Below are 27,318 nucleotides of genomic sequence, written 5' to 3'. Positions count from 1 at the left end.
ACAAATATGCTTTGAGCAGGTATAGAAACGGGTAATAAAAGTGTAGTTGGTTCCTTTTCCCCCAACAGTTGACACCATATGGTGTTGCCATCTCCGCAGACACCAGATGTTATCAGTATTTCACCACCTCCATCCCCAAAACACCATATGTTGTTGATATTTCTACCCCTCAGGGCAAGGATAAAAATTAAAAAAAAAACACCAGTCAAATACTATTGCTTGAAGCTGAAAATTTAGACACAAAAATTCACTTGCTATTACAATCTAGATCTGTTTGCCCTGATCCATTACATCTTCGAATATATATATTGATGATTTTCTTCTATCTCCAAAGTTCTGCTAATGAATGTACAGTTGGAATTGAACCATTTGTTATCGTGTGACTTTTAAGTAATTGTGAGTCTTTTAAACTGTATTAACAAGTATCCAAGTTTCCTGGCTATTTTTGTTTGTTTGTTAGATTGAATTGCGGTAATTTCTGATAAATAACTTGCGTTGGTTGGTGATATGGTAAATTTAATTAAAAATTGTCCAATAAGGCCATACCATACACAATATGTACATAAAAATGATGGACTTCATGCCCACTTGTAAGTTGTTTGGGGAGACCACCATCTGCCTGAGGAGTTTGTCACCTCTCACCAGAAAACACTACATATCTTGAAAGTTTGCCATCTGTCTAGACAGACCACTACCTGTCCCAAGAGATTACTGTCTGTTGTAAGAGACTATCTCCTTGTTAGGGAGACCACCACCTGTCTGGATAGTTTGCTACCTGTCAGAAGAGACCACCACCTGTCTAGAGAGACCATCATCTGTTTAGAGAGACCATCATCTGTCTGGAGAGTTTCTACTAGTCTGGTGAGTTTGCTACCTGTCAGAAGAGACCACCACCTGTCAGGATAGTTTGCTACCTGTCTGAAGAGACCACCACCTGTCTAGAGAGACCATCATCTGTCTGGAGAGTTTGCCACTAGTCTGGAGAGTTTGCATCTAGTCTGGTGAGTTTGCTACCTGTCAGAAGAGACCACCACCTGTCTGGATAGTTTGCTACCTGTAAGAAGAGACCACCACCTGTCTAGAGAGACCATCATCTGTCTGGAGAGTTTGCTACTAGTCTGGTGAGTTTGCTACCTGTCAGAAGAGACCACCACCTGTCTGGATAGTTTGCTACCTGTCAGAAGAGACCACCACCTGTCTACAGAGTTTGCTACCTGTCAGAAGAGAACACCACCTATCTAGAGAGTGTGCTACCTGTCAGAAGAGACCACCACCTGTCTAGAAAGACCATCAGGTGTCTGGAGAGTTTGCTACTAGTCTGGTGAGTTTGCTACCTGTCTAGAAAGACCATTTCCTGTCTCAAAAGATCAGTCTGTCGGAAGAGACCACAACCTGTCCAGATAGACCATCATCTGTCTGATGAGTTTGCTACCAGTCTGATGATCATGAGTGTGCCACCTGTCTGGAAAGTTTGCCACATGCACTTGCCTGGAGTTTGCCACCTGTCTGAACAGACCATTGTCTGTCCAGAGAGACCACCACTTGTCTACAGAGACCGCCACCTGTCTGAACAGACCATTGTCTATCCAGAGAGACCACCACTTTGCAGTGTTGCCTTTCTAGAGAGATTGCTACCTTTCTGTTTGAATTAACACCTAGTCTGAATTAACACCTATCTAAATTTCAGAATCAAATGTTTTGAGAAATGTTGTATGAAGAGGCTACTTAATCAGTTTGACAAATAAGGTTTTTATTATTTTGCACCCAATGTCTTCATTATAATTTTTGGGGGGGTTGAATATATATCAACATAATTGAGTGGACAAATTCCCTGCAAAAATGCTAAAAACTGGTATTTTGAAGGGTATTAGGGGTCCTTGCTAGGTATATGATCTTTATCCCCATCCCTTTTGGTTTTGCCCCTGGATCAAGTAAGCTCTATCATCTGAAACACTGTTCTCCTCTCTCCCCACCTCAACCCCATCCCCAGGGATCCATGTCCTGGATGGAATAAACCCTTTCATCTCAATACAGGTCAGCCTGACCAGTCTTGGCTATCATTCAATATGAATTTATGGTATTTGGTCGGTATGTGCAGGGTGGTGTTTACTGTAGATAGCCAGAATGTTTCTGGACAGGGGACATGGACACTAGCTGTCCAGGGAACACCGACTCATGTAATGTGGTGTGGCCATATCTGTCCGGTTTATAAAACCTGATAAGATTGTCCCCAACTCCAGGTCTATATTGACAATGCCTCAACCCCTCCCCACAACCCAGGAATCACAGGTGACTACTCAAATTTTGAGGTAAAGACTCGAATAGTTGGGCGTGGTTTGTCATTTTGAGTCTGTCAGCTTGTTACATGTAGCATTTATATCATTAACATCTATTCCAAAACAGTTCCTGCGGGGCAGAGCTTATGGTGAGTGTTTTAATGTCACTAAAATGTATTGTGTTTACTTAGTTTGGTATTTATGATGGGACAAAATAAATCAAATATCACTTGTAATTTTATTGTTAAATTTTGAGCTGTTGACAGATTGGTTAGACACTACTGAATGTCATTGTATTTTATATAAAAATAAACTCTGAGTGGAGTGGAAAATGTATTTACTTTCTCTTGTGATAAATTTATCTAACTTTTGATGTTCATTATGTTTTAAAACAAACTTGAGTATTTAACATGTATACACTCTACAACCAGTTGCAGTTAGCAAAAGCACATTTTCCCCGATATTGGAGGACTGGAATGTTCATTTTCCAATTAGTGTCTAAGTATTACTGACCGGACTAGAAATTAATTTCAAAAACCACTGGTCAGTCAGGCTACATATGTAGTAGATTTTAATTTTACTAGTCCCTGTGGAAATTCTACTTTCCCAATATTATACATGATATATAAAATCAAGTTTTGACTTGTCATTTGGGCTAGCAGTTTTTAGAAGTACTAAGTACATGTACTAGTCCAGCTGGAGATTTCACTAGTCTCTGACTATTGGGCTACCCAGGTACCCTTACTGTCTGTACTGGGTGAACCTTATATAACATAGCTGTTATGTTTGTTAATTATATAATGATTCTATGTTATGATATCGGTTAATTGAAATCAGGATTGTATCTTATAGTGGTTGAAGTGTTATAAATAGTCTGCTGTTGTCTGATGTTTGAGAATTAACAGACCCTTCCTGTTCACCCTGGGGGAGCCACTAAGCATTTCTGTGTTTTATAGAGGAAATATCAATAACCTGACCAGGTTGTACTGTATGAAACGTGGTTTAAAATTCTCATAAGGGAAATTGTGATTAGGTGTAATCTGGGCTCTTTTGATTTTCTTTGGAAACAGTTGTTTAGTTTTCACTTGTAACAGCTGGGTATAAGGTAACTCTATGGAAAAGTGTACTGAAATATATAGAATTATAGTCCCTTTGAGCAGTTTCTGCTTGTATTATGGTTTAAGGCAAGCAATTTTTGATTGGAAAATCCTTTGGCAATTTGGGAGTTAAACAAATTTTATGCAACTTTCAATACAAAACTGAATAGATAAATATGAATAGGCCATCATGGAAGACAATAGCACTATGATTTTGTAAAGTTATTCTAACATTTTGATGTCTGTAAAGTTTCCTGTAGTTTATATCTAACAAATAGCAATTTTTGGTTATCCTTTTTATTTTCAGTAGAAAATAAGCTAAGCTCGTTTCTCCTCCATTCTCTTGTTGCAATCCCAATCTCCATTGCCTTATCACAGTCCCATTCTGTGGTTCTGTTGTTCTCTTTGAGACTGTCTTAATTCATTACTGTAGTGCTTGGAATTGGTCCAATTTTGAAGATCGATTATCAGACATTCAAGATCGATTGGTAATCGATTATCGGTTGAAATAAACGCCAAAAGGATTATATTTAATAAATTGACATTTTGTCCAATCATTAAAAAATATCTATATAACTTTGTGTTATTTTTCTAATAACTTCATCCAAGAGATGCTCATATAATGAGAAAAGGTACTTCAGAAATTGACAATTTCCTATCTCCTGCGGACAAGTCATGATGATAGCTATCGTAACACAAACAAATCAGGTTATGCATTTTGGGTTAAGTACTTGATATGACATTTATTATTGTTAACCCATTTGAAATTGAGTCAAATTGAGTTGGTACTGTAAAGTTTATGTCCCACCATCCCTTCGCTGAAAAAGAAAGTGTTTTTATTCCGGTGGCTGTCATTTGCCGTCAGTTTGGATTTCGTCAGTTATAAATTTGCCCGTACCTACAAATCACTGCACTGACATTGATTACGTAATGACGCTATAGCTATCACGCTTGAATGCTGGCATAATTCAAGCGAGAATCAACGAGAGCGGGTGAAAGGTCCGTTTTATTTTGGATTAAACATGAAAAGCAACCGTATGTATCTTAAGAATTTCAGTTCTTCATGACAAACCTACAAAAACAATCTTTTTCATGACAAAGTTTCAAAATCAATCTTTTATGTGCTGACTGCTAAATCGATTATCAAATCTACCTCATGTCTAGCTCGATTTACTTGATGTTTCCGGTTATCGGTACACCACTACCTGTCACAGTCAAATGTTACAGCTTTGTTCCTGTTGACATGGCCTATGTTCCCTAGTCATAGTCCAATGTTACAGTTTTGTGCCTGTTGACATGGCCTATTTTCCCTAGTCATAGACCAATGTTTCAGTTTTGTTCCTGTTGATATGGCCTATGTTCCCTAGGCATAGTCCAATGTTACAGTCTTGTTCCTGTTGACATGCCCTATGTTCCCTAGTCAGAGTCCAATGTTACAGTTGTGTTCCTGTTGACATGGACTATGTTCACTAGTCATAGTCCAATGTGACAGTTTTGTTCCTGTTTACATGGCCTATGTTCCCCAGTCATAGTCCAATGTTCCAGTTCTGTTGCTGTTGACATGGAATATGTTCCCTAGTCATAGCCCAATGTTACAGTTTTGATCCTGTTGACATGGCCTATGGTCCCTAGTCATAGTCCATTGCTGTGGGTTTTTTTCTGCCTGGCACTGCCTCCATTCCTGTTTGCTTGTGAAACTGCTCCATTGCTCTGTCACAGTCCCGTGCTGTGTGGTACTGTAAAGTTTATGTCCCACCATCCCTTCGCTGAAAAAGAAAGTGCTTTTATTCCGGTGGCTGTCACTTGCCGTCAGTTTGGATTTCGACAGTTATAAATTTGCCCGTACCTACAAATCACTGCACTGACATTGATTACGTAATGACGCTATAGCTATCACGCTTGAATGCTGGCATAATTCAAGCGAGAATCAACGAGAGCGGGTGAAAGGACCGTTTTATTTTGGATTAAACATGAAAAGCAACCGTATGTATCTTAAGAATTTCAGTTCTGCATGACAAACCTACAAAAACAATGTTTTTCATGACAAAGTTTCAAAATCAATCTTTTATGTGCTGACTGCTAAATCGTTTATCAAATCTACCTCATGGCTAGCTCGATTTACTTGATGTTTCCGGTTATCGGTACACCACTCCCTGTCACAGTCAAATGTTACAGCTTTGTTCCTGTTGACATGGACTATGTTCACTAGTCATAGTCCAATGCTGTGGGTTTTTTTCTGCCTGGAACTGCCTCCATTCCTGTTGTCTTGTGAAACTGCTCCATTGCTCTGTCACAGTCCCGTGCTGTGGTTCTCTTCCTCCGCCAAAACATTTCAATATCACAGTCTCATCCAGATTTAATAAATTGACATTTTGTCCAATCATTAAAAAATATCTATATAACTTTGTGTTATTTTTCTAATAACTTCATCCAAGAGATGCTCATATAATGAGAAAAGGTACTTCAGAAATTGACAATTTCCTATCTCCTGCGGACAAGTCATGATGATAGCTATCGTAACACAAACAAATCAGGTTATGCATTTTGGGTTAAGTACTTGATATGACATTTATTATTGTTAACCCATTTGAAATTGAGTCAAATTGAGTTGGTACTGTAAAGTTTATGTCCCACCATCCCTTCGCTGAAAAAGAAAGTGCTTTTATTCCGGTGGCTGTCATTTGCCGTCAGTTTGGATTTCGTCAGTTATAAATTTGCCCCTACCTACAAATCACTGCACTGACATTGATTACGTAATGACGCTATAGCTATCACGCTTGAATGCTGGCATAATTCAAGCGAGAATCAACGAGAGCGGGTGAAAGGACCGTTTTATTTTGGATTAAACATGAAAAGCAACCGTATGTATCTTAAGAATTTCAGTTCTTCATGACAAACCTACAAAAACAATGTTTTTCATGACAAAGTTTCAAAATCAATCTTTTATGTGCTGACTGCTAAATCGTTTATCAAATCTACCTCATGGCTAGCTCGATTTACTTGATGTTTCCGGTTATCGGTACCCCACTACCTGTCACAGTCCAATGTTACAGCTTTGTTCCTGTTTACATGGCCTATGTTCCCTAGGCATAGTCCAATGATACAGTTTTGTTGCTGTTGACACGGCCTATGTTCCCTAGTCAGAGTCCAATGTTACAGTTTCGTTCCTTTTGACATGGCCTATGTTCCCTAGTCATAGTCCAATGCTGTGGGTTTTTTTCTGCCTGGTACTGCCTCCATTCCTGTTTTCTTGTGAAACTGCTCCATTGCTCTATCACAGTCCTTTGGTGTGGTATTTATTCTTTGCTAGTTATTGCATCCATTCCTGTGTCACAGTCCTACTCGGTGATGTTGTTCTCGGTGACACTTCCTTCATTCCCCTGTCACAGTCCCAAACTGTGGTATTTTTCTCTGTGACGCTTTACACTCCCACGCTTTCGTCTTGTTCTCGTTGGTTCCATTGCTCTGTCACAGTCCCGTGCTGTGGTTCTCTTCCTCCGCCAACACATTTCAATATCACAGTCTCATCCAGTGGTTGTGTTCTCTGTTAAAATAAACACTGTGCCTGCAGCATCATCAACCAGACTGATATATTAGGATATTAAGCAGTCACCACAATGGATGGATGTAAGAATACAACAGTACAGGTATATAAATCAGTGTTTGTTTTCCCAGGTAATGTTGCCTTGCTTTCCTTATCAAGTACAATATTGATGATAGTAGTACTACTTTTGGCATACCAGCCGACATTATGATGTCAGCATTTTGGTGTAAAACAGCATATATATATATATATTGGTACACCAGAGGATAATCCAACCACTTGCCTTCCCAGCAAAAGTTGCTGTATTGTTACATTAGATAGCTGGATTACTTGATGTCAATTTGTAAACAAACATGTTGAATGGCTGACTAGACAATCAATTAGTGAATTCTGAATGAATGGAGCACAACTTAAGTTGTAAATCATTTTATGCTTTATTGATTGAATTCCTTGATGTAAATTTATGAATGTTTTTGTATGCTGGAAATTTGTACTGAGTTGCTTAATTGTTTTACAAAATTGCACTCAGTAATTGTTATAATTAACACAAAGGATGTCTTTACAGACAGGTGTGTTGGTATGTAGACTAAGACAAGTATTTACTGGAGATCTAGAGATGACCTACATATAATTTACTACATGTCAAATACACTACTCATTGTTACATAAAATCATTGTTTTTATTACTGGCTGTCTTTTGGTTAATTGATTAGGAAGGTAATCTGCTTGGGATGTAATGTCTGTATGCTAAACATTGGGAGATAGCTAAATCAAAGGTCAATCAAAGGTTAAACTTCATGCAACAAAGAAATCAAATGTCATAGGTTACTGACAGTATATAGTTGATTGATCTGCAGACATTGAAAAAGTAACTGAAAGTAACTTTCTTTTTAAACTTTTTATTTTTTTATTTGCTGAAGCTAAGGCAAAAATTAAACTGATATCGGGTTGAAGGTCACAACTCCCTATAGCCAATAGCCAGATGTTAGTGGTGAACTGGCTGAAAAAGTTCATTTTCAAAGAATTGATTCTATTTGATATAAAGAAACTTTTAAGTATCACTAGTATAACGGAAGGGGTTGAGAGATTAAAATCTGGTTTTTTTAGCACTTATTAACAACTGTTGTGGATGGGGTTACAGTGACTCCAAGATAAAAGCTTCTGACTTAAACATGTTGCTCTATCTTGACAAGCTTTACATAGATAGTAAGGTCAGATTTCAGGGCTTTGAGGTTTCAGATTTTTTTAGATTTTTTTCTTGTAAGGTACTACATTGAAGCTTTATAATTGGGACCATTTTACAATGCCATATCAGCTTGGGACAAAAGAGTGTGTAGCCCTGTTTGTCTAAGATACTCTGTTTTGTGACTTCTAACACTGCTTTTTGACTGAATATAGATCTAGAGGCTAGGATGGTTTCTGTGTACATCTACATGCTCATAACAAATATCTTCTGAAAATGCAGTGGTATTCAACAGGAAAAACATTAAATTTTCAATTGATGTCATTTTTTAAACATGGGAAAAAAACAGAAACTTTATGAATAATTGTGGGAATTAGTAGCATACATACTGTATATGTATACTCTTTGACACCAGAATCTTTTGACGTCACACTTGACAACAAGGCTGTGTGCTGTTTTACATTGACTTTTCAACACAATTTCATTGTGTCCTGCTTTGTATGTAGGAAGATTTACTACTAATTAAAATGTTCTTAATTGTGTAGTTTTGTTAATACCCAACTTTCAGTAGAAAACCGACCATTTATTCTTGTGCATCTCAACAGGAAATTTGCTGCACAATAACTGCAGTGAATGGAGAATACTGCTTTGCTTCATTACGTATCACAGTCCAGTGGTGCAGCATTCAGAAATTTTGATATCAACCTGTTGATCGTTTTGCTATATCTAAAGGCTAAAGCTGTCTTTGATGTGTATTAATTACTATAGTCTACTGATGGTATGAAGTACTAACATCTTTAATGACTTTATTCTATGCAACATCGATCATCTCAGAAAGCCCTAGAGCTCTATAGAATGTAGGGACAGGTAAAAAGGTCAATAACCCACTTAATGGTTTGTGTTTGGTGTACTTGAACCAGAGAGACCCATCTTACATTAAGTAATCATGGTCATAACTATAGCATGTCATTGTATTCAACATGTAGTAAAATTTTCAAATTGTTGAAACCAGCTAATTTATCTTGAAATACTATGGACTTTCAAAGACATTATGTTCGTCAATGAAATCTAGCAACATCATAGTGATGACCTTTATTTTTCCAGCAGAAAATCTGGCATCTTGCAATCAATCGGTTAATATAAACACACAGAATATAGCTGAATTATCTTCTTGCAGAAAATCTAGCATTTTGCATTCAGGTATCAGATTATATATATATATATATAAGTTAGCCTACCTGTTGAAAAATATTACGAAGGTAACACACACACACAATATAGTAGCCTTACTTGTCCACTATAGGGTGTGTTGGAGTCTAACACCCAGGCACTTCCTATTTGGGAACATTCTCCAGTATCTATAAACTTGGTCATTTATTTGGGGCTCCATGTTACAGTGCCCTGGGAATTCAATGGCATGGCTTCAATGTTTCAAAGTGTTGATATCTGAAAACAACTGGGTGACTCAAATTTCCAAATCAAATTTTTCCGTTACTGTTTACAAAAAGTGGGCGTTATCATTTGTTTTGACTGCTAATGCAAATTTTTGACACCAATACTTCATGGTTTACTGTCAGTATTTTGTAAATATTGCCTGTGTACTAATTTGAACAAAAGCTGATATGAAAGTAGCGAAATTTTCTCTTATAAATCTATGTAAATGACGATATGGGGCTTGATTGCTTTGGCATGTGTTTTATAGTCTTTGTGGGAACCTCAAATACATACTGTACTTTTTAATTTATGATATTTTCAAATCAATATATATGCAAGGAGCACTTTTCTATGTAAACAATGTCTGTGACACCCTTTAAGGATTATCACTCATCAGACTGAAAATCAATTTCTATTTGATTTCATTCATTGTCTAACCAAAATATCAAATGATCATTTTTTTTTTATCGGTCTGAACAAATTTAACCAGGCATTTGTTAATTCCGATGTAGTTTTTGCACACTCTGGTAAAACGTCATAGCATACGATCGCGACAGGCCAGGCAGCATAAAAACTGAGTTTTTCACTACAAAACTTGTTTTTCACGAACCCCAGGTGAATTGATAAAAAATTACTAAGACCTCTAGAGAAAAGATGAAAACATACTAGACATGAGAAATTAGTTTGCCATATAGAGACATATAAAAGGTCAGTACAACAATTTGGCTGCCTCGATCTCTCTTTATAAAGTCTGTGCTTTCAAATTGCTAATTATCTATCTCCTGGCTCTACCTTATTACATTATGGGTGGGGGTCTTTCAGTAGATATACATAGAATATTAGCTATTCCCTGTAAGAGCTGCTGTGTCAGCTACAGTGTACAGACTAGATCTACATGTGACAGTAATCGTCAGTCTCACTGAGGTTAACGTTGTTTTATTATAACTCCTGCTGGGGACAGTGTGCTGAGGTATGTCACATTTTTAAACGTGAATCTGCTTCTGGTCTTCGTTACATTCTGAATTCATTGATATTCACTGACGCCAACTTCTACTATACTGAGTACTTACAGGTAGCTGTACACAACATTGACTGTTAATTTGACTGGTATAATGATCATAGACTAATAATTACTAAGTACATTATGTTTTCATTGTTAAAAAAATGTCATTTACTAAAAAATGATTTTAAAGTCAAATCAAATTTGGTTGGTATTGATTTGATCTGTGTACACCGACTGTTATTTCAGACTATATCATTATAATATATTGATGTTGATTTCACCTTGTTTTAAAGCAAATACACAAATACACTTAAAGTTGGGCATAGACCTGCCCCCCCAGATAACATTACCTTAGAATTTGCTTTGATCTCAGCTAAGACTGGCTTAGCTTAACAGCCTCTAACTTGGTCTAAACAATTTTGAAGATTTTTCCAGCAGCTGCAATCAAATTATCTCCCCCCTAGTTTGACATTTAGGAATCAAACATCCAAATGATCAAGATTATTACAGTTTGATTTCTTATTTTTTGAATTATTCAGTAGTTGGCTTTAAAAAAGATAAATGCTGCAATGGTCTCCAACTTTCTAGATTGATCCTCATGATGAGGGAAATTAAAACTCTGCACTAGGAGCATAAACAGGTGTGTTGTGTATAATAACATTAGTAGGAGTAACAGTATGGCGTCACCACGGCAACCTGTACATGGCACACAGGTGGGTGGTACTTCCTAGGTAGATGTGTTGACTGCCTGTAGAGTTTCTCTACAGTGGCCATGTTGGATGTCTGGCCCCTGCAGTCCAAGGATGTTTCCTTAAGGACCCTAATCACACATATCTCAGATTCTGTGAGAAATTTTATACATCTTTCAGTATTGCGTTTAATTTTCTTTATTTTATTATTTAAAGATGAACATTTTAAGTCTTCTGGTATATTTTATAGCCTTTTTCAGAATTTTATTATAATGCGAAAAGTGTTGATGGCTTAGAAAAACTTAGTTTCATTCTTTCTGTCTAAAAGTCCATTTCTATTTCTGATTATCTAAACCAAATCAAAATGCGATTTTTTTTTCCTATTCAAAACTCACCAAACAAAATCACCTTTTATTTTGTTTTAGCCTGACAAACACTGAATGAGTGACTTTTTAGATTGTGCACACGGCTCAGTGTGTGGATCATTGCTATGTTTGGCCAAAATATATTTTATCAACTGGGCTGTCAAATGTACATACCAAAGAAAGAGAGCAAACACATGATGATTATGTAATACTAATTTCAATACTAACATCCATGGGCGTAGCCCAAGGTACAGTGTTAAAGTGTCAAACACATCAAACTTTTTGTCAATGTTTGTAGCCTGGGAGCAATACACTATTTGTTCAAACAAGAACCCTGGGGTCCGATGGTTAGACCAAGGACTCTCAGATGTTATGAAGTTATCTAGTGTCTTAACAATCATCATAATACGTGTGGAAAGACACTCTTTAAAGCTTTCCCAGCTGATTGTTTTTTACAATCATTTAAAGGTAAAAGTATTAATTAATTTAATTTGTCACCCCAATTAAATACACCTGTTATCACAGCAAAATATAGTAGAGTATCCATTTATACAGCTTGGATAAATCAATGCTGAAAAGAGAAACATACCTTGCAGGACTTTTATGCAAAATGATAAATATAAAATAAACAAAATATAATTAACATGCAGTGTTCTAACTTCTAAGTAGACCAAATTCAGTGGGACTAGACCGGGATTGGAACACGTACTGGACTTCAAATTGTTACATGATCGCTCAAACCCTTGAAGCTACGTACATTGTACCTGGTCATACTCAATGTCCTGGCTCAACATTACTACCCTTATATCCAAACGGAAGTAAAGGTGAGGCTACAGTATACAGGAATCCCTCAGGGTATAAGTAACTTTGTTCTAATTATATATAACTAGCTAGACCTCTAAAGTACCTATGTATTTGGTATAAGTAACTATGTTTTAGTTAGGCCTCTAGTACATGTGTATTTGGAATAAGTAACTATGTTTTAGCTAGGCCTCTAGTACCTATGTACTTGGTATAAGTAACTATGTTTTAGTTAGGCCTCTAGTACCTTTGTATTTGGTATCAGTAACTATGTTTTAGCTAGGCCTCTAGTACCTTTGTATTTGGTATCAGTAACTATGTTTTAGCTAGGCCTCTAGTACATGTGTATTTGGAATAAGTAACTATGTTTCAGCTAGGCCTCTAGTACCTATGTACTTGGTATAAATAACTATGTTTTAGTTAGGCCTCTAGTACCTATGTATTTGGAATACGTAACTATGTTTTAGTTAGGCCTCTAGTACCTATGTATTTGGAATACGTAACTATGTTTTAGTTAGGCCTCTAGTACCTTTGTATTTGGTATAAGTAACTATGTTTTAGTTATGTCTCTAGTACATGTGTATTTGGAATAAGTAACTATGTTTCAGCTAGGCCTCTAGTACCTATGTACTTGGTATAAATAACTATGTTTTAGTTAGGCCTCTAGTACCTATGTACTTGGTATAAATAACTATGTTTTAGTTAGGCCTCTAGTACCTATGTACTTGGTATAAATAACTATGTTTTAGTTAGGCCTCTAGTACCTATGTATTTGGTGTAAGTAACTATGTTTTAGTTAGGCCTCTAGTACCTATGTATTTGGTGTAAGTAACTATGTTTTAGTTAGGCCTCTAGTACCTTTGTATTTGGTATAAGTAGCTATGTTTTAGCTAGGCCTCTAGTACCTATGTACTTGGTATAAATAACTATGTTTTAGTTAGGCCTCTAGTACCTATGTACTTGGTATAAATAACTATGTTTTAGTTAGGCCTCTAGTACCTATCTATTTGGTATAAGTAACTATGTTTTAGTTATGTCTCTAGTACATGTGTATTTGGAATAAGTAACTATGTTGTATCTAGGCCTCTAGTACCTATGTACTTGGTATAAATAACTATGTTTTAGTTAGGCCTCTAGTACCTATGTATTTGGGATAAGTAACTATGTTTTAGTTAGGCCTCTAGTACCTATGTACTTGGTATAAATAACTATGTTTTAGTTAGGCCTCTAGTACATGTGTATTTGGTATACATGTGTATTTGGTATAAGTAACTATGTTTTAGTTAGGCCTCTAGTATTTGGTTGGTGTTATATTGATGCTCTAGTAAATGTGGATTGAAGGTGTTGCTCATGTGTAGAATGTTGGCCCATGTTATACCTACTTAGGGAGATCAGACATCATAAAATTTATCTTATAGTAACAGGTATAAAAAGATTGCCTCTAACTGTTCACCTCATACACCGACTGGTAGAAATGTGTCCGCTGTCAAACCGCCAAGTGTTTGTGTGTAGCTAGGTATGCAGTTGTTGAGATTTAAAATAAACAACTTTTATTGATTCCTGATCCATGATCATCTGAATCTGTTTCATGGGAACCGCTGAGTCGTGGCTCTAGGATTAGCTACCACCGTAAGTCAGTAACAGTACCTAGTGTAGGTGTACTATTTATATATCTGAACATGTGTGTCGTAAGCAGACAATTATTGGCAAAACATGGGTTTCCTCCCACTGTTCACAGATTGGTTTCCTCTTTTAGCCTGGAGTGATTTACAGAATCTTTCCATACCTTACGGGTATGACAGAGAATTATCAACATATGAATTGTTCAAGCCAATGGCGAGACATTCGAGAATCTTGCTCTGAGGGTTGAAATTTCTCTAACTGTAGCTGTTGCTTCTGTTCTCCCTTGAAAATCAATAATATTTTCCTGAACATTGGTTATCAGTATTTGTAATTTGTTTGTAATTTGTTTTCTTTTGATTTGTACACTTTATGTTCTCTCTTGCTTAATGCTGATTGTGATATCCTATTTTATTGTTCCCGTAGTGACATCTAGGTATTATATCGTTCCTTCAGGTTGTGTCATGATGTACGTCATACATGGTGCTCTCTAATCGTGATCATATAAAAGGGAAGACAATTCTGTGGAAATTTGGGAATTCCCTGTCAAACTCCAGGGTATGACAACTTGTACTGCACATATTACAGTTTATTAGTACCCAACTGGTGGGCTGGGGAAGTTTGTGTTATGTCAGTCATTTGTCATTTTGTGAATCATTTTGTCTCGGTCGTATACATGTACTCTTTTACTCACCTAAAATTACGAAATTTGACCTGTGAGCCACCCAACAGGGTGGTACTTGTCTATATAAGTGCTACATGTTTAATATGCGGTCTCAGCTTCACTATGTGCAGAATTACAGCCCTCGTTTTGTGTACCTCACATTGTTTGGGGACCCATATAAATGATACTCTGTCACCTACAATTACCCAACTTTTAATTTACAAAAGCTATGGGGAGCTGGAGAATGGGTGGACTACTGGGTAACTAACTTGTGATATGGAGGGCTGGAGATGGGGTGGGGTACTGGGTTATCAACTTGTTATGTGGAGGGCTGGAGATTGGGTGGGGTACTGGGTACTTAACTTGTGATGTGGAGGGCTGGAGATTGGGTGGGGTAATTAACTTGTGATGTGGAGGGCTGGAGAATGGGTGGAATACTTGGTAATTAACTTGTGATGTTGAGGGCTGGAGATTGGGTGGGGTACTGGGTAATTAACTTGTGATGTGGAGGGCTGGAGATTGGGTGGGGAACTGGGTAATCAACTTGTGATGTGGAGGGCTGGAGATTGGGTGGGGTACTTGGTAATTAACTTGTGATGTATAGGGATAGAGATTGGGTGGGGTACTTGGTATTTCACTTGTGATGTGGAGGGCTGGAGATTGGGTGGGGTACTTGGTAATTCACTTGTGATGTAGAAGGCCGGAGATTGGGTGGGGTACTAGGTAATTAACTTGTGATGTGGAGGGCAGGAGATTGTGTGGGGTACTTGGTAATTAACTTGTGATGTGGAGGGCTGAAGATTGGGTGGGGTACTGGGTAATTAACTTATGATGTGGAGGGCTGGAGAATGGGTGGGGTACTTGGTAATTAACTTGTGATGTGGAGGGCTGGAGATTGGGTGGGGTACTTGGTAATTCACTTGTGCTGTATAGGGCTGGAGATTGGGTGGGGTACTTGGTAATTAACTTGTTATGTGGAGGGCTGGAGATTGGATGGGGTACTGGGTAATTAACTTGTTATGTGGAGGGCTTGAAATACTTTTCTTTGTTACAATCAGAATAAACTTTTGTTTCTTTTTTTTTATCAAGATATATTTTTATGAAAATAGAATGGTTTTGAAAGAGTCAGTTATCAAAATTATGATAAAGTTTCTAATATTTCAATATCTCTTGATAAAATATCCGCAGTTCAAATATCTTTGAATTTTATGGGAGTCAGTGTTTCTTGAGTTTCTTGATCAAGAAATAGTATTTTCAATTTTGGGATGATGTTTTATCTGAGTTTTAATTATAATTTCTATAACTCAATGCGTATATTAATTTCCTAATGCTAGAGTTACTGTTGCACCCATGGCCACCAAAGCTAGATCCCAAACTTGCCAGGACATGATAATCCTTGGAAATATTTTCCCGTAAAAAATACAACATAAATTCCGAAGATTCTTCTTCACAGTTGATCAATACAGAACTCCGCTCCTTGTAGGACTGAAGGTGACATATTAAGGTAGACTGTTACCGCATGATATATTGATCAGAGACCTAGCCAGGATGCCAACAGTTTGTCTGCTGGACATTTTATATATATATTGTCTGTAGCTTAAGGTTGTAAAAATGTAAAAGTTTTACTGCAGTACGACAAAGAGCTGTACATAAAATCAATTTCTAGACGCTTGTCATATCATAAATGCATCATATGTAAGTGAAGATATTATACTCTTAACTCGGACAGGTTTCCCTTAGCTTGCATCTCTATTTGGGTGTTGTGCTTCTTTCGGTATACCTAATGTATGAACATATACTGTGACCTTTTCTGAAAAATCAGGTTGTCCTTTTTTATTAGCTGGCTATTTTAATGGGGTCCTTTTCCGATTTTCAAGACTTCAAAACGATATATTGATTGTATCAATGAGAACCTAGTGTTGGGAATCGGTTGAAATTTTATGAACGATCATTGGTTACCATTAACCAAGCGATGATCGATTAATAATTGTTTCATAGAAATACATAGTGGAATCCTCCATGCTGTTGTTGCGAGTCACTAAAGGCAAATAAGAAAGAGATACCATGTAATTAACTAATTATAATATAAGAAATAGCTCTCTTCAAACACTGAATCTGTTATATATAGTCCTAACTAGCAGCCATGAGCTAAAAGTAAGTCATGCAGTGACGCATGATACCAGCAATTTTACAATTAGTAGCTAGGAAAAAGTCTTCTGAAAACTCCAGTATATCTACACATTAGCATTCCGAATAAAATCGATCATGGATTTTGTACGCGATTAATCAGTTTGTTAGCCTAACTGACCGATTCTCGACTTTGTCGATTAATCAGTTTGTTAGCCTAACTGACCGATTTTCGACTTTGTCGATTAATCAGTTTGTTAGCCTAACTGACCGATTCTCGACTTTGTCGATTAATCAGTTCATTAGCCTAACTGACCGATTCTCGACTTTGTCGATTAGTCAGTTCGTTGGCCTAACTGACCGATTCTCGACTTTGTCGTTTAATCAGAACAACACTATCAGAGGACCTCAATTTATACACTGGTCAATTGCAAGTGCTACATTTTGCTTGTGAGTATTAGTTTTGAACTAATTATGTCATTTTTATGGAGATACGATCGCCAATATAAATCATCCTAGAGGCTAGTTTGTGATATAATTATAGAACAGTAGCTGAAAAATATTTTTGGAGTTGAGTTAGCGGATGTTCTACAGTGATGTTGCTTGTTAACAACAGTGTTGACCGATTCCTTGCGAGTTTTGCTCCTGTTTGCTGTAACACTACTGTAACTGTAGGGGATACGTAGGGCGTTACATGCACTGTAACATGTAATATGGTGTAGAAAACTTATTGATTCTGTAACATATAGTTATTGAGTTTTCATTTCAGTGTTCTTGATTTCACTGGCAGTCAATCGTGTCAAAATTAAGGTGGTGTAAAATAGTTACAGACTAGCTGTGTTTCTATTGGTTCAGAAGAAAGCCTGTCCCCCTACTTTGGGTTACATAGATTATGTGCTAGCAAAATGAGATTACCGCAGGATATCGATGTGACCTGATCGAGACCTTAACATGATTTGGAATTGACATTGTACAGTGTATCTTGTGCAAAATTTAAATGAATTTATGCCCAAATGTGATATTACTTTAAGTCACTTGTGTTTTTTCCCAATGTATATAGTTCACATTGCGATTACTTGTGAAAATAAATAGATCTTGCAATATTTCCACTGACAGATAAATTAACACAAGGGATTTATAATTACAGTGCGTTATTTTTTATCATACAACATTTTACCAGATTCAAATATTAAGTTGTTTGAAGCGTGGATCATGATAATGGATATTCTTACAAATTGACTGATATAATTGATTACTATTCTACATTCACGGTAGGTGCAAGGTGTTTTGACACAACTTCTACAGGCAATGCATAGACTTCCCCATTGATGATTCTTCCTGTAAATATTTTGATCGGTCATCATTCATCCTACCATGTATTGGAACTCCATATAGCTTGTGACAGAGGTCATGATCCCCTAAGGCCTTCGCCTAATTATGTGTAATCTTACTTGTAAATTTCTCTCTCATCTTACCTGTAACTTACCTGTGATTTACCTTTGACAGGTAGGAATTCGGGTCAGAACTCCCTGTAGGATAAGAGATTATTTTATGGACATTTATCTCACTTTCAACAGTATAAACACAGAGGCTTGGTGTTGGGGATTTTTACGTCTTTATTGCTGGGATGTATTCTACTGAATATGAAATCAACGATTAATGATTTATAGCTTAGCCTTCATTTAAATATCCGAATGAATTGTAGACAATCGGAATCATACAGGAATATATTTTCATGTAACACAAGAATCAGGTAAGGTAATTGATAATATTTAATGAATTTTCTTTTCTTGTTTTATATCAGAATTTATATGAAAGAGTTTATAAATTTGGGTGTTTTTTTGTGGTCAAGATTTTTACTATACAGCCTTTCTCTGGAAGATTTTCTAAAACTAAGTGGTTGTTTTTATTTCAGTAATTTTTCTTAAATTCTTAAATTCGCCTGTTATAATTTAATTTGTATTACAAATCTAGCAGAATCTGTCTAAAAGTTATGATAAGTAAATCATTGCTGTATGAGACATACAAAACCATTAGTTAATATATATATGTCTGACCCACAACTGATTATTGATAATTACTATCATCAGGATTTACATTCATGAAAATCTAAACCTCTACAGGTCTTCGAATTCAAAGCATTTAATCTAAACATGTAGCTATTTTTAGCCCGAATCAAACACATTTTACTTTTAGTTTTATTTTAAAACGTATGAAATGAATACATTTGTATGGGCATCATCAAATTTACTGAAGGAAGAACATATATATACTTACACAGAATGACTTATAGACAAGTTATAATTTCACCATGTACAGGCTCTGAGATAAAACGTATCTTTACAATTATTGGAAGATCCTGTTTAAAGGCCAATACAATCTCCTCCGACAGTGTGGAGTCGATCTGGCTAAGGTTCAGATGCTGCTCTAGATCTCTGGGCTGACAGAACGTTTAAACACCCAAAAATGTATTATGTTGAACAAGCTGAAGATGATAAGACATAAAGAAAATGTTTGTGCATTAAAATTGTCTTGATCATGCAAATTTCTTTAGACATTATGTTGTGACTCAATCTATTTCCATCGGTTTGAAATGCTGTAGTGTAGGAGCCTGAGTTGTGTTGTAAACTACATTTAAAACAATTAAGATATTACAATGTATACTTGTACAGGATTCAGTAAGTGTTTCACTATTGCATGAAATCAAAGCTATATAGTTTTTGGCGGTCATGATCTTGATTAATCCTTGCTGTTACTGTCTCACAACTGAGATCTCATGTGTTTCGTTCATTTGTGCATCTGTCGTTCTGTTTAGGATGTTTGCTACACTGACACACATAGGTAGCAAGGAAATGGAAACATTAGTCGACTTGGCCTTGGGCAACATTGTTTCTGGTTGTAAAACCTGGGCACTGCTTGCATGGATGACTCTGCTTTATTGTAGATCAGTGAATAATTTAAGCCCCAGGTCATATTTCATGCGAAAATAAATCAAACCTTTGGCTGAACTTACTTTATTTCTCTGATCAATAGATTATATTTTGCCTCCTATGAATTTCATTGTCTCCCCTCGAAATAACCTACCGTATGCTGGGAAGTGAGTTTTTGCAACTTTAATCTATTGCTGTAGTTTAAAAAAAAGCCAATCTACAGACACTTTCTCAAACTAACCCATCTTTCTTCTTTCAGATTGGTCCATTTCACCATAGTCCATGCCGATCTAACAAGTAGAGTCATCCAAGCATCTGAGTGATTCAGCTGAATTCAAAGTATCCTAGTGATTAAGAGTTGGATTTTGAAGTTCTGTTGAAGCACATCTCTGTGGATATTAATCAATCTTCTCAGTGATAAAGGTGGATTTAGGATTCATACAGTGATTTATAAAGTACTGTGAGACAACACACAGAATTGTTGTTGAATAAGTTTGGATTAAAATTTCTCAGTTGTGGAATTTTTGAATGAATACACCTGTTTTTGACAGGTGATAAGCAACAGAATTTTGACTTGTTAGTGTTTTGTTACACAAACATCATGAGTGTTAACGGCCAAAGCAGCCTGCCTACGAATCATGTTGAGCTTTATGTTCGTGCTGGAAAGGATGGAGAATGTTTAGGGGCATGTATAAACTGCCAACGATTCTACATGATTTTGGACAGGAAGGGAAAAGCAGGAGAGCTGACTTTTGATGTCATCACAATCAACATGGCCCGCCCACCAGCAGAGTTTAAGAAATTGGCCAACCGACTTCCAGTCTTAAAACATGGCGATGAAATATTGTCTGATAATGATGAGATTGTGCAGTACATTGATGAGAACTTTCCGTACCCAGGTTTGAGATATGACAACATGCTTGCTCATAGCGTGTGTTTAGATATCTTCTCCAAGTTTTCCTTCTACATTAAGCAGGTGAGCCACGGTCCTGAGAACCTCCTAAAGGAATTACAAGCAATTAACGACTACCTGGAGGGTGTGGATTCTCTTTACCTTTGCGGTAATGAGTTAAAACACCTCGACTGCTTGATGCTTCCAAAGTTGCAACATATTCGTGTCGCAGCCAAGGCATTTAAGGATTTTGACATCCCTGCAGATATGGTTGGACTTTGGAGATATCTTAAGAATGCTTATGCAGATGATACCTTTCGCAAATCATGCCCTTCTGACCAGGAAATTGTTCATTTCTGGGAATCCAAACCTGAGACACCCAAACTGTCTGAAGAGAAGAAGCGGGAATATGGCACAGATGGATATGCAGAGCCAAAGTACTCTTTTGATGTCCCTCAGTAAAGCCAATAGGTCCACAGTTTCCAAAACTTTATTCAGCTTAGCTTTCCTCCCATGAAAAAGCACCTTATGGACTGTTTCGTATATATCTAAATGAATTCATTTAAGGAATGGTGGTGTTAGCAGCATGGAGCTATATTCCTTGAATCACACCTTAAACTGAGTTCTATATCAGCAGGTTTAGCATCTGGAGTACCTTTATTTGTATCAACATTTATGATAGGGGTGTTAATATTACTGTATTTCGTTACCAGGAGTATCACAAAATGCCAATGTATAATCTATATGTCAGTGTGGGGTGATTTGTGAGAGCTTCAAAAAGACAAAGTGACAAGGAATGTTTTGATAGATAACCGGCAAGTTTTGTTTATTATCAAATGATCATATGCTGACATCTTAATGATTCCTTGCATATTTTTTGCAAGGCTTTTAAAAATATAATTTTCACAGTTTTATGATATTTATTTAAGAAAATACAAGTATTTTGTTGCTAGTCTAAGGGACAAAAACATATTTATGATCAAAGATTATATGCCTGTATAGCTTTCTGAATTATCGGTACAGTTTTGTATGGAAAAATAGATGTGATATGCCTATCAAAATTTATTTGTTTCGCATAAAACTGTCAATAGCTTTAGAAACAACGTGACCTGAAATTTGTGCGAAAGGATAAACGTATCTGTATTCAAAATGGCCAATTAGGGCTAGATGTTAGATTGTGAAACTATTTAAGTAATAGGCAGTGTGGTGTGACTAGTGTTTTGGATGCATTATGTATACCATAAATTAAATGTATCGGTAATCGGTACTTATCGAAGGTTTTAAAGGGGAAATCCAAGTGTCCAGCTGAATAAGATTTTACTGATGAAGAGTCTTGGTAATATGGGCGGTAACTGTTGTCACCATGCTAGTCTTTGTCATCTGCTGATCAATATGCACACTTTTACCTTAATTCTAAGTCAATTATTGCCAAAAAGTCATAGGGGAGATAACTCCCTTTGAATATTGTTTTTGTTATCTATACAGGTATGTAAGAGTGTGTCTTGTCCAAATTTATGCAATGTATATTTTGTCAACTCCAGACAAAAACAATGCAAGCTTGTATTAAGTATTAACAATTCCTTTGTTTACCAGCTGTTTTGCATTAGTTGAAGCATTTTGTAGTAGAGTTTTTTCATGTGTATATCTTTTTGTAATTTGGAAATTGCCATACTCGTGAAAACAGATGCATGTTATATAACCTGAACAGGTATATACATGTAGTATACCTAAGTGGTACAGCAAGCCTGAAATGACCAGAATATTGTGAAACAATGATAAGAACACTAGTATTTAGATTTTTAAATCACTTTCAGGATACCTATTATACTTGTTATAATATTTTCACACTTTTCATGCTAAATCGAAAGCACTAAATTATGATAACTGCTGTACACAGTACAATCACTGTTAGTGTTTTCCTGTAAACATGCTAGTAATATCTCTATCGCTATATATAGCTTGTTAAATTGCCTTGATGAACAGAACATAGTAGTTCTCATATAGAAGTATATATATCTTGTATAGCTTTTCCTCTTCCTATTTGTTCTTTATCCTAATTTTATATCATTACATGCTATTTTTTCCCCAATAAAATTATAACATTTTAGAATAAATTACAAACCTTTATATTTATACGAAATTAAATAAGAATTTACAATACAGTACTTATAAAAAAAAAAAAAAAAAAAAAATATATATCAGAAAATTCTTATTTCATGTATGAAGTAAATACAAGAATATAATAATCTAAATAAACAAATGGTTATGTTTTATCTATAAAAATGTGAATTATTTTCGTGACAGGATCTAATACAGGTACATATATATCTTTATTATAACACCATGGAATATGTTGAAACAATAATGCAATTAAAGTAAAATGGATTGATTTGATCACGGAAATGTTCTTGGTTTAATTTACCATGCCAAACATGACTCATGACTCATCTAACAGCAAATTTTGTTATCTTAATTTCATTTTCTCTGAGGCTATTTTAGAACAAGTGTTGGTCTCATTAAAACACTCCAGTACAGTGGATTGGAAAGCATGGTCTTCTTACAATTTTGTATCAAGGTACATTTAAGATATTCTTGTAATAAGGATAAACATACTCCTAACTATTTATGATGCATGTTTTGACTCATTCACCCCTGAAATTTTATAATGAACTATTCCAACCTTTGATTTGGAAGACTTCAAATGAGTCTTGAGGGGTGAATGAGTTAAGATAATAATTATTGAGAAAAAAATAATGTTAAAATGTTTTTGATACTACGACTTCTGCTTTTGTTTAAAATGTTCTTAGAGAATGTCAAACAATCTTAAGCATGTCACACACTTTACACAGAACTGTATTTAGGCTGTTATCCTGGGACATGTATGTCAAGGTATCACTCTTTATCGCCATACATAAATCATAGTATACATTTAATAATATATTTCAATGTTGCAATTTCACATATTTTGGTGGACTGATTGCAGATTTAATTCCAAAAAATATATTGTTGTAAGATGTCCTATTGGAAAATGCTTGAAATGTTTTAGTTGAATTATCTTGTAAGATGTTTCATTGGAGAATGCTTGAATTTGTTTTGGTAGACATCCAAATGCCAAATAAGGTTTGTCAGAGTTGTCTTCCCCTTAAAATAACAGGATCTGATAAAAGGGAGGTAAATCTCATTTAATCACTGACCTAGTGTTGTTAAACAAGTCTGTGGTCACTTTATATATTGTCCTTCTTATGCTGCCAAGATTGTGTCGTTGTTTTACATTAAATTTATCATGCTCACTCACATTAGCAGTACAACAATGTGTAAGTCTGCTATGGTAACCTAGGGATTACCGAGGCCAGTTGGAGTGAAATGCTTTGAAGGTTCAGCTAAGTAATAAGTATCTGTTGACTTTTATAGAAGTATTTTCTCCTCAACAGAGTTTTTTGCTGAATTCTACTTTTGACTTGAAGCTGTAAAAACTGATGAGTTTTTTAATGTTTTAAATGTTGGAGCAGGATTGTCTTTTGGGATGCTTAAATTTACCACACCCTAGATCTGTCACTTGATACATTTTGTCAGTTTCTTACATTTCAGTTATGTATATTCTTGCCAATTTTAATGTTTATATACACCTAATTGTTTTAATACTTGGTTGTGGATTTTTTTGTCCTACTTCCATCAATCTTGTGTACAAAATTTTGATCTGTTGGAACTATTATTAAATTGCTATTGTATTTGTATGGTGTAATTTTGCCTGGTAAGGTCTATACATATACATATATATATGGTGTATATTGTTTTTAAAGGTTGTATAATTTCTTTATATATACATGTAACTATGTATCCTTATAATAATATTTGGTAGTCAGCTGTCATGTAATTGGTTTTTTTTATTTTTTTTATTTGTTAGTTATTTGTATCACATTTTTTTTAATTATTTTAAATGCTGGTATGCAAATTATATATGACACAGTGTACAGTGAGAATACAAAGATTGGAAGGTTTGGTTAGTGTTGATGTCTCTCCATGCCCAGTTGAAGTTAAAAATGCAACAGTTGCATTAATATTGAGACCGAACTTTAAAAAGCCAACGCCTTTTTGAACGGTGATACATTGTTACCTTAAATAGAGTGAATAGCATTGTGCTCCATATATATCATCTGCGTTCAAAATAAGTTTGGTATGATTTGTGAAAAAGTGTGACACAATAACAAGAAGCAGTTTTATGAAATGACTATTGATAGGATATTATCTGAGAAAAATCAGCAATATTCCAATCAAATAAGTTTTCTTCGCACATGTAGTACAGTTGATGCTAAATTAAAATTTCTTTATCACATAACCTTTTAAAAAATGAGTACTGATGATTGTAAATCACAATTAATCAATGTGTCAATTGAAAACAATTTTTCGATGTCAAGCCTTATTATTTTTTGTATTCTGAAACATTTATGACTGTACGTTTATCGGCTGTTTTATTTTAAGAGAATCAGAATTTTAATATGTTTGTTCATTAGCATTTGTTAATTTAGTCATGTTAACCATTGTTCACTAGATACATGATATCTGAAAGTCTGCACTTTAAACCAATGTTGTTTTACTCTACAAACTCAATCTGCTGGTTTTACCATTCTTGTTTTACTTTCTTCAAAACGGTTCACAAAAGCAATTCACAATGTCAAAGATCGTCACAAAAACAGCAAATTATTTTTGATGTATTTTTTCGTCTTTTACCGATATGTTTGTTTATGGAGACACCTGTCCTCATATATGACCCTGACTGTTTATGGAGACACCTGTCCTCATATATGACCCTGTTTGTTTATGGAGACACCTGTCCTCCTATATGACCCTGTTTGTTTATGGAGACACCTGTCCTCATATATGACCCTCTTTGTTTATGGAGACACCTGTCCTCCTATATGACCCTGACTGTTTATGGAGACACCTGTCCTCCTATATGACCCTGTTAGTTTATGGAGACACCTATCCTATATGACCCTGACTGTTTATGGAGACACCTGTCCTCCTATATGACCCTGACTGTTTATGGAGACACCTGTCCTCCTATATGACCCTGACTGTTTATGGAGACACCTGTCCTCATATATGACCCTGACTGTTTATGGAGACACCTGTCCTCCTATATGACCCTGACTGTTTATGGAGACACCTGTCCTCATATATGACCCTGACTGTTGCTGTAAGGACGTTAAACCACAAACAAGCATTTATAAAGCATTGTGTTATGGTCTGTTTTTACCTGTTTTACAAATACAAAGAATATATGTTTACAAGAGAAAGCTTGGAGTTCCAAATTAATTATTAGAAAATATCCAGATGTTAAGATTTAGGAATTTATCACTAAAAGTAAAACAAATATATTTCTTCAATGTCTTCCAGCAGCAAGGCAACTTCCTGGAGAAATGTCTTCTTGAGGAAGTGATACTTAGAGTAGACTACAATTTGAGAAGTAGTTGTGGCATTTTAAAAAAAGTAGCATATAATAGTCCCATGATTTAGCTTTTCTTCTCAGGGTGTCCTTTATTTAGGTTGTGGCCAAAGAATTACTTGTTTCAGGTATTATTTACATATATTGTTTATTAGACAAAACCTTCACCATGATTCTTAATAACAAAACTAATATATTGTGTGTATTTGCAGTAATTAGTGCCCCTCCCCTTTTGTTTGGGAGGAATTGAAATGATATAACCCCTCCTCCTCCCAGTTCTGACAGGGCCCTGCAACTGATATAAAATACTTAAAAAAGTTAAAGCAGACATTTCAGACTGGTGATCATGGCTGGACTTCCCACGAAGCGTATAAAACATAAATTTCCAAACCTCCATCCAGAAACTCTGGAATTGTATAATGTCCTTCCGCTAAAATGACGATAAAAAGATTGCACAACCTTTTCTATCATAACTTACATGTTATTATCTGAATAAGTGTACCTCTTTAAGCCAATTTCTACCTGCCCTGGGTGGTAATTTTGGCGAATACTGTAATTTAACTTTGTCTACTATAAAATCCTGGCATGTCATTTTCTTTTCACAAACACCATAACTTATACATGTACTACCTTCCTGTTGACAAACACCATAACTTATACATGTACTACCTTTCTGTTGACAAACACCATAACTTATACATGTACTACCTTTCTGTTGACAAACACCATAACTCAAACATGTACTACCTTCCTGTTGACAAACACCATAACTTATACATGTACTACCTTTCTGTTGACATGTATACATATCAAACTTAAAACATGAATTGATGACTCATTTGTTAAGGTTGTGCTGTAAATTTGAATTTTAAGTAATTCTTCACTGGAAGTAGATGCATATTTTGTCCAACATTGTGAAATGTTTGATGAAAATTCTATGAAGATATTTCTTTTGAGAATGAAAAATTGAAAGGAATGAAACAAAACTATCCTTAGAGAAATACTTTTTCCCTTAAAATCGTTAGAAATATAATATTGATGCAGTCTAAGTGCTATGCATTATATAATTATAGGATATAATGAGAGATGTTCTTCCATACTTTTATAAAATCACCTTATCAACCATAAAAATGAGGTAAAATGTTTAACATGGTGTAAATGTCATATACTTAAAAGATATTAAATGAAAAGAAAAATCCAACATGGAGCAGATACATATTTGAAAAGCACAATGTAAACGCGTTACA

The 27,318-nt window shown here is 35.6% G+C and overlaps 1 protein-coding gene across 3 annotated transcripts in view; it reads left to right on the top strand.

The window, feature by feature from the left end:
* LOC110460012 (transcription initiation factor TFIID subunit 10-like) overlaps positions 1 to 27,318 on the top strand; it is a 45,428-nt gene that overhangs the window by 6,326 nt on the left and 11,784 nt on the right. Inside the window, exons 1-2 of one of the 3 annotated variants that reach the window (XM_021512701.1) lie at positions 6,801 to 7,020; positions 19,993 to 22,745. The exons of 1 other annotated variant lie outside the window; for it this stretch is intronic. In XM_021512701.1, the coding sequence (XP_021368376.1) occupies positions 20,335 to 21,087 (753 nt within the window). In that variant the 5' untranslated portion in view covers positions 6,801 to 7,020; positions 19,993 to 20,334 and the 3' untranslated portion in view covers positions 21,088 to 22,745. Of the gene's footprint in view, positions 1 to 6,800; positions 7,021 to 19,992; positions 22,746 to 27,318 lie in introns of those variants that run through there. One more of the 3 variants, XM_021512703.1, reaches the window with a different exon arrangement.

This window comes from Mizuhopecten yessoensis, unplaced genomic scaffold (genome assembly GCF_002113885.1).
Source record: "Mizuhopecten yessoensis strain PY_sf001 unplaced genomic scaffold, ASM211388v2 scaffold10289, whole genome shotgun sequence".
Classification (NCBI taxonomy): domain Eukaryota; kingdom Metazoa; phylum Mollusca; class Bivalvia; order Pectinida; family Pectinidae; genus Mizuhopecten; species Mizuhopecten yessoensis.
Note: the sequence above shows the minus strand (reverse complement) of the source record. Positions and strands in the feature narration are given on the sequence as shown.